At 43.1% G+C, this 11,871-nt stretch overlaps 2 protein-coding genes across 3 annotated transcripts in view; one reads left to right on the top strand and one right to left on the bottom strand.

The window, feature by feature from the left end:
* mmd2a (monocyte to macrophage differentiation-associated 2a) overlaps positions 1-2,456 on the top strand; it is a 25,046-nt gene extending 22,590 nt beyond the window's left edge. Inside the window, exon 8 of the mRNA XM_005946197.3 lies at positions 727-2,456. Within this exon, the coding sequence (XP_005946259.1) occupies positions 727-1,006 (280 nt within the window). The 3' untranslated portion in view covers positions 1,007-2,456. The remainder of the gene's footprint in view (positions 1-726) is intronic.
* On the bottom strand, positions 2,366-11,871 carry ap5z1 (adaptor related protein complex 5 subunit zeta 1). Of its 2 annotated transcripts, XM_014341316.2 has the most exons (18): positions 11,744-11,871; positions 11,288-11,425; positions 10,292-10,472; positions 9,885-10,035; positions 9,422-9,534; positions 9,073-9,238; positions 8,754-8,801; positions 6,353-6,493; positions 6,217-6,254; positions 4,839-5,001; positions 4,499-4,677; positions 4,272-4,414; positions 4,059-4,177; positions 3,694-3,821; positions 3,491-3,588; positions 3,266-3,398; positions 2,929-3,143; positions 2,366-2,830 (listed from the first exon to the last, which is right to left on the bottom strand). In XM_014341316.2, the coding sequence occupies exons 1-18, from the start codon at positions 11,782-11,784 to the stop codon at positions 2,578-2,580; spliced, it is 2,448 nt and encodes an 815-aa protein (XP_014196802.1). In that variant the 5' UTR covers positions 11,785-11,871; the 3' UTR covers positions 2,366-2,577. The 2 variants fall into 2 exon arrangements, with proteins under 2 accessions (XP_014196802.1, XP_014196803.1); XM_014341317.2 differs by lacking the exon at positions 8,754-8,801.

Genomic DNA, 11,871 nt, shown 5'->3' with positions numbered 1-11,871 from the left:
GGCTCTTACCGGCAAATATGTAAGCAATCAGGAGATACGACTCCATTGCTACACAAGCACTCACAGTACACTTAGCTTTAAACCCCTGCACACCACTCAGGTTTCTTGACTCATTGTTGCTGATGCTGTTGCACTGACAGACATTTACTTCCTAAAATACACTGTTATAAAAAAAGAAACACATTTTAATCAGATTATAGCATCAAGTCAATTAAACCTCTGGGGCATTGATCTGGTCTCTAGCAGAAGGTGTTTTCAGTCAGTTTCAGCTGCTTTAGTGTTGATGAAAAACAACAGGTGCACTAGAGAGGCAACAATGAGACCCCCACCAAAACAGGAATGGTTTTACAGGTGGAGGCTATTTTTCCCTCCCCATCTTTTTTGATTCTTTTTTTCCACTACTTTTGCGTTTGGCTAGGGTCAGTGTCAGACAGTCATGCTGGATATCTGTGCTGATATGAACTGGGTAATGTTTTAACTCATCAGCTGGATCGGCATCTGCTTCTTTGTGTAAGGAGGAACATAATGAGCACTGCCAGAGCCACAAAATGACCCCCTGGAGGCCACCAAACAATTTGAAACAGACTTCATGAGAGTGGCTTGATGGGCCGATGTCCTCTAGTGGACCCTGTGCTCACTGCCTGGAAACATAGAGCCTGATTAATATTTGCTATAGAATACCAGAATTATCAGGTCCACCACTGACACCCTGTGCCTTTCACACAGATTCACCCACGTGACACAGATGAAAAGGCCTGAAGCAGCAGAGGAAAACATTATACTGCCAGTAACATTGTCCAGCATGACTGATTTGGTGGTAGATCAGACAGTCTGGGGAGCCATATCCTCTACAGGCAACGGCACCATGACTGCCATTTGGTGTTGGGATGAAACCTTTGGACCCCACAGACCCTACAATGGTGCAGTGTGTACTGGGTTCCTCCTGCTGCATGACAATGCCTGGCCTCATGTAGTAAGAGTATGCAGGCAGTTTCTTGGAGGATGAAAGAATTGATACTACTGACTGCCCGCAATGCTCACCTAAATCCAACAGAACACCTCTGGGACATCGTGTTTCAGTCCATCCGATGCCACCAGGCTGCACCTCAGATTGTCCAGGAGCTCAGTGATGTCGTGGTCCAGATAAAGATTTCAGGGTATCTTTGAATTCAGCCCTCTGTAGGTTGATCATTTTAATTTCCTTCAAACGATGTGTCATCTTTTGGTTCCTCTTTACCCGTTCCATATGGTTTTCTTTCCCACTGAGATATTTTGTGTATTTTAAAGTGTTCCTTTTGTCCACACCAGCTGCTCAACTGTTGGTCACAACTATTCTGGGCATTATTTTACAAGCATGAGGTTACTGGAAAATCAATAAAGAAACCAGAGTATCACTGTTTTTATGCCAGACTATTTACTAGTCTGGCATAAAAACAGTGATACTCTGTAAGAGTCTGTAAGAGTCTTATCAATCTTCTCGTCTTTACAAGAATATATATGCACTTTCCCAAAATAATGAAGCTTTCCTTACTGGCATATCTGTTACTGAGCATTCCTAAGCTGTTAAACTCCCTACTTTCAGTAATCCAACCACAACTAATGTGCCAAAACTCACTACACAGGAATCCCTTTCTGCTGTTGGTGCTACATCCTTGCTCGGTGGTAAAATATGACAGTCAGGAAGTCGCCCAACAATGCTGCCATTGACAGGCTTTCAATATTGATTTGGCTGTAAAAGCTGTTACAGATTTTTACCACCTTATGTGACCCCTTGAGAGGATCTGCTTTTGACTTCTGTTCATTTTCACAGTACATGCACAACCGCTGGTTTCGTAATTAAACATACTCATCTTTGGCCGACTGAGACCGAATTAAGCAATCTGCAGACAGACTTTAAGGTCACACATGTCTGTGTGACACACTGTAGCCAGACTGTAAATGATCAACCTGATGATAAGAGACGCGAGTAGAACCAGCTACTCGTGTGTGGCTGTGACTCAGTTTTGAGTTTTATTTTTTTTGACTTGTGTTCCAATTTAATTTTCCTAAAACTGTAATTTGATTTAAAAGACAAAGAAGTCCGTCTCATTATGAAAATGTCAAGGTCTAATGCATTTCGTGTCCCGTTCAGGGGAATTTTAATGCCAGTTGTTTTGTCTAAATGGTGCGCTCTTGACTTCTGAGCACTTTTCTATCAACACTGATGTGTAACGTAGAATTTGCTACAGTCCTCTGACTACGACAGAATCAACGTAGCTTGTAAATGCAAATTTCTATCCCCACATTTCAAGATTTTCTTAACTTCTAGTACTTTCATTACTTCTGTTTTAATTCTTGAAAACAGAGCACCTACTCAGGAAATGAGCAATTTTTTAATCTTTTCTTTTTTAATCAGATGATCTATTTTGTAAAATGATATTTCTGTCAAATCACTGTAATAAAGAAGAAAAATATTACACTGAATGGGATCTGTGTGTTTTATGAAAATCATATCAGCGTCAACATCAAACAAATCAATTACAAAAATGCATTGTCAGCGCAGGATGATGTTGCGTTTTGTACATGAGTGTGTTTGTGTCACTGTGAGTGTGTGAGGCTTGTGAGGGCTCGCAGTTGAAGCGGCAATGCCACATTAGTGTCTCTGTGCCACTGCGGTGCGATGACATGGGGAGGTGGTGTCAGGACACTCTGAGCTACGCCGGGGGCCTTCAGCAGCGACCACAACTCCTCCCCTCGTGTTACTATAGCAATGAGGTCCTCCTCATCAGAGCACCAGGCAACCGATCCGCTTCTGGTTACAGTCCTTAGTTTAGAGAGGAACAGAGACACCCTAAAAAGAAAAACAAAACACACACAAATGATATCAGAACATTACAAAGTCCTGGATGAAGAAAAGAAAATATTGCATCTTTAAAAAGAGTCTGTTACCGAGGTATGAGGTCATGTGACCGTGACGCCAGCTTAGCGAGAGCGCTCATTAAAGTGTTGATGACTTTAGGGGCCGGGCAAACCGTTCCAGTTGGAGGGGCAGACGAAGTGATCTCAAACAGCACTGCCTCCAGTGCTTCAAAACAGGAAGTGATGAGGCTCACGGAACAGCGAGAGTCACATGACACAGAGAGGTACTCTCCCAGCACCCACACCTGAGAGACAAACAAGCTCAGTGCTGTTTCCGCATCAGGTTTTGAGCAAATGCTGAAATGTGAGAAGCACTGGGTTTTTGCACATAACCCAAGATACACAGAAGAGTCAGCACTCTCTTTACCACATGTGTATAGAGTTCCTCTTTGCTGTAGACGCTGGCTGTGCTTCCAGCAAACTCCAGCAGCTCGTGGGACTGGTTCACGACCAGAGAGGGGTGGAGCTTACACAGCCTCAACAGGTGACAGCTGAACACCCTGCAGAAACAGTGAGAAGTGGTTGGAGCGAGTGAGTGAGGAGATGAAGATGAGAGTGAGGCAGGCAGCAGCGCTTTAGTGTTTCGGTGTACCGGTGTATCTCTTTGATGTACGCAGGGATGTTAAGGAGCAGGCTGCTTCTCTCCAGCATCACCAGAATCAAATGAGCCAAAAGCTTCTCGTCAGCGATCTGAAAGAGACGCGCGACATATTTTTTTAATAAGGTGCATATTGTAAACTGCAACACAGCAAGTACAGACGCAACGAATTTGTAAAGAATGTCGAATCTTTTCACCGTAACAATTGTGTTGAAGAAAACGTGCAACAACACGGGGACCGTCCGAGCACACTGAGTGACTCTTGGCCAGTCAGCAGCTTCAACCAGCAGCTCATGGAGCGTGCTCAGTCGGTCAATTGTGTCACCTAAACAGGGAGATACAAAATTACAATGATTTCATTGGCTAGAGCATAATTTAAGAAGCTACCTGCCCCTGCTGCTTAGATTTAAACTGAATTACAGAAGAAACAAAAAGCAAATATACTGTGTGTGCAGTGAAGAGAAGACAGGAAAGCAGGGAGGAGCCTTGGGTCAGAGCAGACCTGGAACAGTTTGGCCTTTTATTCTTATTTGATTTCCTTCTGTTCTGTGACTTGTCCTACCTGAGCCTGCCTCCGTTCGGAGCACGAAGAGGAAAAGCCCTCTGAAAGAAGGGTTTCGAAATGCATCTAGTGACACGAAGCTGCGACCGACTGGCTCAGAGATGGGCAAACATGTGGACCTGTGACACATGAGACCCAGTGAGACAGGGATAAAAACTGTGCATGTAACCAAATCCCTGTGGGAAGCAGTTTTTCTCCTGCGTGTGCCTGAACCTGTGCTGCAGGACCAGCGTGGCAGAGAGACAGGGCAGGTCAAGCAGGGTGTGAAGCAGCTCCACGGCAGTTCCAGTTGTAACCATAGAGGGCAGCAGATCCACAAAGTCGTCCACCATCGCTGGACTGTCCCATGCTAAAAACTACACAGAAAAAGAAAACATGTAAGGAATAAAAAGCACATCCACAATCTAACAATTGTTGCACATGTTTTCTCAGCTTTTCACCTTCAACAGATTTGGAAAGTAGCGCGTGTACTGTGGAACCCGAAGCTCTATGCTTTCCACGTTAAGTCGAAGGAAGCGTAGAAGCTCGTGTGCCAGGAATGGGTCATTGAAAAGCTCCGTAGGAAACCGACCAAACACCACCTTCCACACGTTCTCACAGTCCACTGCAGCCATCTCGCCTGATCGGATACAAATAAACATGTTCAACCTTGCACGCACAGAAAAAGGGGTCATGTATGATGTCATCGTGTGAGCAACCAATTTACAGTGAACACACGTGACCCTGTTTTCCGTTCTAAACTTGTGGCAGCTGCGAGCAAATGTTGCTGTGTATGCGCACCGTGGTTGAGGTAGAACTGTGCTATGGGCAGCAGGACTCTGGCATTCGACAGCTCTGAGCTGAGGCGACCAAAGAGAGCCTTTATGCAGGGGAAGGTCCTGTAGACCAGCGAGGCGTCCTCAACACACACGCAGTCCAGGATGCACACGGCCTCCACCAGACACTGAAACAGGAAACAGGACACAAGGGCAGCAGAATAAATCTTGATAACACTGCAGAACTTTCTTTTGGTTAACACCAGTGGTTTCTCTAATGCAGGGGTGTCAAACATAAGGCCCTAGGGTTTGAATCGGCCTGCCGAGGAATCCAATCCAGTCCACTAGAAAATGTGAAGGAGGGCTTAGTTTTTACATCTAACTACATTTTCGTAGCTTTTACAGCTTTTCCAACCGATAAAAACCTCAGTCATGGCCAATCATACTGCACTAAAAAAACCAAAGTAATAGATAAACATCTTAATAACAGAAGAGTTCCTCTTTTTTATTATCTACAACAGAAATGTCTTTTTTTTATAGTGGGTCTGGAGTTTAAAAAAAGATTCTCTGTACACGTCTATTCCTTACAATTTAATCATGCTGACAGGTTTCCTCCACTTACTGCAGCTGCATTTCTCAATTGTGTCAAAAATCAGAGATGCACTGTTGAAACTGCACTTCTTTTCTCTTATATGAAGCTATCTGAGGGACTCGGTGCAGTTAAACTACACAGAGAGGGGAGTTTTCTCTGGTCTGGCCCCTTTCAGGTCAGAGTGGGCTGTGACGTCAAGGGGTGATGTCACCGCCCCGACTTGATGTCTGGTTCAGCAACATTTATCCCCAAATGAAAAATGACTGAGCACTTTATGCACTCAACAGCTGTAAACAACCTCCAGAGGGATACATTCCACCTTCCCTTTGAGTCACTAATTCACATAGTTTGGCTCTTTTTTGTTTTGACATGTTTCTATTTATTTACATTATACTGCAAGTCATTCCCAAACTGTGTTACATATCCACAGAACTCAGAAAAACAAGTCAAACTGTGAGCTTGTATCAGCAAACAGCAGTGCATCTTACAACACCATTGTGTGGAAGTGTAACGCAAAGAATGTAAAATGTAATTAGGGGGTTAGGGGCAGAAAAGGACAGTGTAGATCAGCAACTGAGCCAGACTAAGCCAAGCATCCTATCTAGGTCTCCTTCTTTAAGCCTGACTTCTTAAACAGAACACCAGGAGGCGCTCTTTACTACAACACAGTGAACAAGAAAAGCTACAGTTATCTACATCAACACTGTGGCTCTTAGTTTAAGTATTAAAGGAAGTCAGGCTAAAAGTGTCTAAAAGTGATTTAAACATGAAATGTGTTTCCATAGTGATAATAAGTGATCTGCAGACTCACCGCTTTTTGCAGTTCTGTATCGGTCTTCTTGTGTGCCTCTGATGGAAAGAGAACAAATAAAGATCCGTGCATGAGGAATTCTGCTACGCGTCTCACTTTTCTATCACCCGGTGCAATTTAATGCGCACACACTCACTGCGGTCGCTCTGTTCGATGAGGCGCTGGCAGTACTGGAAAGCCTTCTCTCTGAGACGCTCCTTTGGAGGCAGCAGTCGGCTGGAGGAGGACGTCGCCGAAACCATAGAAACTACGGATCCGTCCACCTCCGATCGGTCATCTGTGACAACGTGTAACGGCTCGGGAATTAGAGGTCGTGACCTTCTCGGTATAATGATTCGTGATTAAGGTCTATATCCGATTGCTCCGAACACATCAGGAGTCAGAGTTAAATTGTGTTTCTGATGATGTTAAGTAGAATCACTACAGGTTAGTAAAATGCCTCATGCCTCGACTGAAACCTACTGTTGCAGTCTCTAATTTCACCTCTTAGAACACACAGAAATGAAAGAAATCAACACAAATGTGCTCATATTTTTGTGATGTTAATCAAAGCTTAGTTACAGTATTCTTAAAGTGTACCATGCAAGGGATCAAAAGAAGCATTATTAGACCACATTAGCTAGTAATAACTTTGATATACACTTTCATTTTAGGAACCTTGTTTTCTTTGCTCATATTTCAGACTCCAGTACTGTGAAGCAGGATTTGAGGCTCTGTAAGCTAACATCAAGTTTAACCCTTGGATTTCAATATCATGAAGGGCGTTCCCATCTTACCGGGATTCACCATCATAGCACCCACAGCACAACCTGCTCCAAGACAGATCCACATGACTACCAAAACACCACCTATTGACCCTGCTGCACAGACAGTGACAGGATCTCCCTTTTAGAGACCGTCTAAATCCCGACAAGCATCAATAAGAGACACAAATTCTCAACAGAGGGAGCATTACTCCAGTCCAGGTTTGAAAGAAAAGGGGACACTGGACTTTCACTGTTTTAGCCATAACAGATCAGCTCCCTGATAGCAACACCCTGAACCGCTGTTACATGCAGGACGGATTCATGCTTCTGTGCTGTTTACACCAAATTCTGACCATCTGAATGTTGCTGCAGAAACTGAGATGTAACCGGGCAATGTTTTCCCGATCATCTTTTGTCCGATTTTGGTGAGCATGTGTGAATTGTAACCACACTTTCCTGTTCTTAGGTGACAAGAGTGGCACTCGATACGTTCTTGTGCTGCTCCATCTCATCTGTATATTTTGGTTGCAACGAGTTGTTATTTGACTTCTAAGTCTTGTAAACTTGAAGCGTCCTGACAATTCCGTCTTCCACAAATGACTCGATTTTCTTTTCATTTTCCTCAAATTTGTATTCTTGTGGGACATTTATGGGTTTAGCCGTATCCATGTTTGCGTTTGGTCACGCCTCTTTTACATTAACCAGCTTTTAGCTTGATTTGGAAAATCTTGGCTGACTTGTCAGGCTGACGCTGCTCAGCAGAACTATGGTATAGCCAGGTAGTAAAACAGATCTCAGGGATCTGTTGAACTTTCTTTGGTAATCTGTAACTGTTTCCGTGCCAAATTATACAATTAAATCATTGCGAAAAATGTATGCCAGTTCAGAGTGATCAGAATATTAAGCTCACATAAATCCTTTACAGTTTTGGTAAAAGATTCAAAACGCCATCAGATTACAGTTTTATAATTCATGCTTACAAAAACATGTTTTGACCGTGTGGAGAAAGGCCAACCATCACTGCATGACTAAGACTAGCTTCATATTTTGTTTGTATCTTCGAGCCAGTCTGTGGGCGACACTGATTTACCCAAATCACTCATATCGGCATCTGTTTGTATCAGTGGATTCTGTATGAGGCCAACTGGACTGGATGAGTCACACTGACAATGTAAACAAAACAGCGTCTACGTTAAAACTGAACAAATTCACTTTGTTAACAGCAAACCGATGAACTGGCTCTCTGTGCACACAGGACGCATTAAGATCTTTAGCTTTAACATGAGCTCACTACCGAGGGCTAGATGTAAGTAACCATACACGTTTGAGAAAGTGACGATTATCACTGATGACACAATGACTAATAATTGTCGGAATGCTATTATAAGAAAGCAACACAGTCAAATTAGGGTCAAAGACCACAAACATCCAAACACAGAAGTTTCAAGATGAAATTGAACTTGCCGCCCACACTTTACACAACACATGCAATGTGTGGCTGTGTGGCATTTGCAGTTCAGCATCTCACCCTTAAAAGTGGCTGCTGTCAGAGCATATTTGATCATGATTAGGACCTCATAAGAAAAATTAGGGGAAGGCAAATGACTGTGGAAAGAGGAGGTTAAAAGTCAGAGATTATGATTTCTGATTAGAGACTTGTTTGTTAGTTAAAGTTTAGAGTTGTGAGTTGATCTGTACCGCCTCCAGTTAAAGAACAGTGGGGGAGTTCAGCTTATTTAATTCTTAGAATCAGGCACATGCAGGGAAGGTTCACAACCTCTCATGTCTTACCATTTGAAAAGGAGTGGGAGACTGACAGGCTGAGTTGTAGCCTGTTTGCTGAAGATGATGAAAACACAGAGCAGGTCATCTGAGACTTAGTCATATGAAGCAATAACAGCCCTAATAACTCCTACCTTGAAGCAAAGGCTCCTCAAAAAATAGAATAGTCATTCTTGGAGAAGTATTATACGGCCATTCAAACACCTGCCATTTAAGCTAGTTTATAACTAATAGAAGCAAAAATGGCTCAGATGAGCAGAACTGTGGAGCTGTTTGTAAATAGAAACACATAAAAGTGTCACTAGCATATTACAGCAAATGGTCATACCTGCATCTACTGTGCTGCAGCTGGAATGGTAGGTGAGAAGCCAATGACGCAGCATGGAAAAGGAGTAGACGTTCATCCACTGGTCTTCAGTGAAGCCCTGACCCACACATAGGACAGTGAAGAAATCTCCGGACACAGACCCATCCAGCTCTGCTATAGGCACCGGCTGACAGTGGGAGAAGGGAAAAAATCCACAAGCAATCCAGTTTAGCTTTACTAACTTATATATTCACTAGTTCATTACTTTCCTGGAAGAGTCACAAGCTTAATGTAATCCTATACTTGCTAATACTAATAATACTTACCTAACTTACCTAATACTTGCTCAATATGAAAATTAACTGCTCACCTGACGGGATCTGGGCCCCGTGAAGAATCCTCCAGAGGAAGTCCCGACTCCCTGCATGACGCTAGCATAACGCAGCCAATCAACAAGCTTTTTGCTTACAAGGGTCATTTGATCTGCAGACAGTCAGAATTGGAGAGAGATTTGAGTGCAACTCTCTCCAGTGCAAACAACTTAAAGCAATAAGATAAGACACACGGAGGTGAATCCAGAGGTTTCCCTTTACCCCTCATTATCACTCTTCTCCAAATTAACTGTACTTTGAAGGACTAAACAGGCTTGAAAACACACAAAAATTTTCTTTATATACATTTTAATTTTATGAAATTACCAACAAACATAACACAGTGTGTTCTACACTGTATGAACAATTAGTTGGTGCACATAGCAGATGCAGGAAGTGATGTGGAATTATTTTTTACAACATTTGATAAAAGTCCAGATCTGTATCTGTATGTCCCGCTACCTTCGCTGAGGCACTCTGGGCTGTGTGTGAGGACGTTGTTGAGGACTGGCAGGGTGTGCATGAGCGAGTGAGTCGGCCCTTCAGACGGTCGACTCTCCAGATTGCGAAGGAGTTGAGTGCAGAGAGATGAAAGATCACCCTTGGATACAGCCTGCCAGGATTAAAAGTGTGAAAGAGGATTGCATTAGATAATGCCTTTAAAAAAGCCCAACAAGTAAGACACACACACACATACAACACAAACTGGGACTGTGTTACTAAATGTCTTCTATATTTAAAATTACAACAATACTGGCTAATTATTTTTCCAATATCCTGAGCTGAAAAAGGATGTGGTGAGTCTTTTAAATACATGTCTCACAGTAATGAAGAAGTAGGCTCAACCACACAATTTCAGTTCTGCCCACCTGTGAGAGCAGCAGACCAGCAGCGTGACTGTTCAGCTGACCGAGATTGTCCTGGTTGTAATTCAGCTCCTGACCAGTGAGGGGCAGCGTTTCTCTGAGCACAGCGGCGCTCAGCACCTGATGCTGCTCCGCAGGTGATGAGAGAAGCGCTACAAACCTCTTCTGGAGCTCTAAAGGCAGCCTTGGGTTGACGACAGCAGAAGAGAAATAAGACAACGCACTTATTTATCCCACAGTGATGCAGACCCAAGACATTTGGCTTGACTTGCTTTTTAATAATTATATTAAGCTGAGGGATAGATTTAAACATTATTACAACTTTAATTAAAAGTGTGGGAAGAAAGGGAAGCTGCTGTTTACTGTGAAAAAAAGACCACATGGAAAGTGAGAGGCTGAACTGTTGAAAACACTGCCTTTGAGAACACAGAGCAAAGGAACAGCAACTTGCAGGCATAACAGCAAAATGTAAGACCTGACATTTATTCGTTTGAACTGCTGATTAGTGGAACTCTTAACTCTTAGGTGGTCACGGTGGATGAAACATAGTTTAGAGGTTGTTGCAAGCAAACAGATGACATAGGTGCTGATAAGATGATAGGCGCTGAGAGCAGAGGAGACCACGGCAGTGTGGAAATGTGGGTGTCTGATCGCCGATTTCAACTCCGCCCCCAGTTTCTAGGCGTCCTGACTAAACCACAATCCCAAAGTTTTCAAAAGGAAACAGACATCATGCACAGGAAGTGCTACTGAAATTGACAATAAAAAAAAAGTGTAGTGTTTGCGTACCCTGAATCTCTGACACTAATGAGGAAAGAGTGGGAGGAGGGAGTGAAAAAAGTGGGTTTAGAGAAAGAGATAAGTAGCTTAAGTTATAAGAAATGAATACACAAAGGTGGAGATGAATCATTAAGTTTAAAATGTAGAGCAGTGAGAATGAAAACTGGTATCAGCTCATCCACGACATGAAGTATGAGAGGCGTGGGTGGGAGTTCTTACGTTCGGGTGTACTTGGTGGCAGAAAGGATGAGGTGCAGCCTCTGCAGGGAGTCCACTGTGTCGTGACCGAGCTCCTTGCCCTGAAGCATCTTCATTAATCTGCTGTAAAACTTCTGCAGCTCAGACTCCTGAATCTCTCTGCAAACGACAGAGTGCGGCTGGTTTTGATCTCTTTAAAGACCCCTGACAGATCTCACGGAAGCTAAACACTCGTTGAAAAAAATAAAAATAAAACTCTGACAGAGTTATGTGACAGCGAACACATTTCTTTCTACTCAAGTTAAAGTCGCGAACGCTTTAAAGAGCCCTGAGAAGAATGTATCTTTAAAGTGCGTTTGAATAACATGGAGATATATTCAACATGCTAGCTAGCTTTAGTTTCAGTAGCTAAACAGATTAGAGGAAAGCGAAATGCGGGGAGAAAAAAAGAAAGCTATCCTTTCATTCTGCCCTTACCTTGCTTGTTTAATTAAACTCTCTGAAGCGTGAGAATACATTTTGAAAGAATATTATTCTGCCACATCTGTCTGAAGCGGAAGGTAAACAGTCCGTTTGCTAATCGAGTCCTGACTGGAATCACATGA

This window comes from Haplochromis burtoni, unplaced genomic scaffold, assembly GCF_018398535.1.
Source record: "Haplochromis burtoni strain Fernald_Lab_line unplaced genomic scaffold, NCSU_Asbu1 Contig_464, whole genome shotgun sequence".
Lineage (NCBI taxonomy): Eukaryota > Metazoa > Chordata > Actinopteri > Cichliformes > Cichlidae > Haplochromis > Haplochromis burtoni.
Note: the sequence above shows the minus strand (reverse complement) of the source record. Positions and strands in the feature narration are given on the sequence as shown.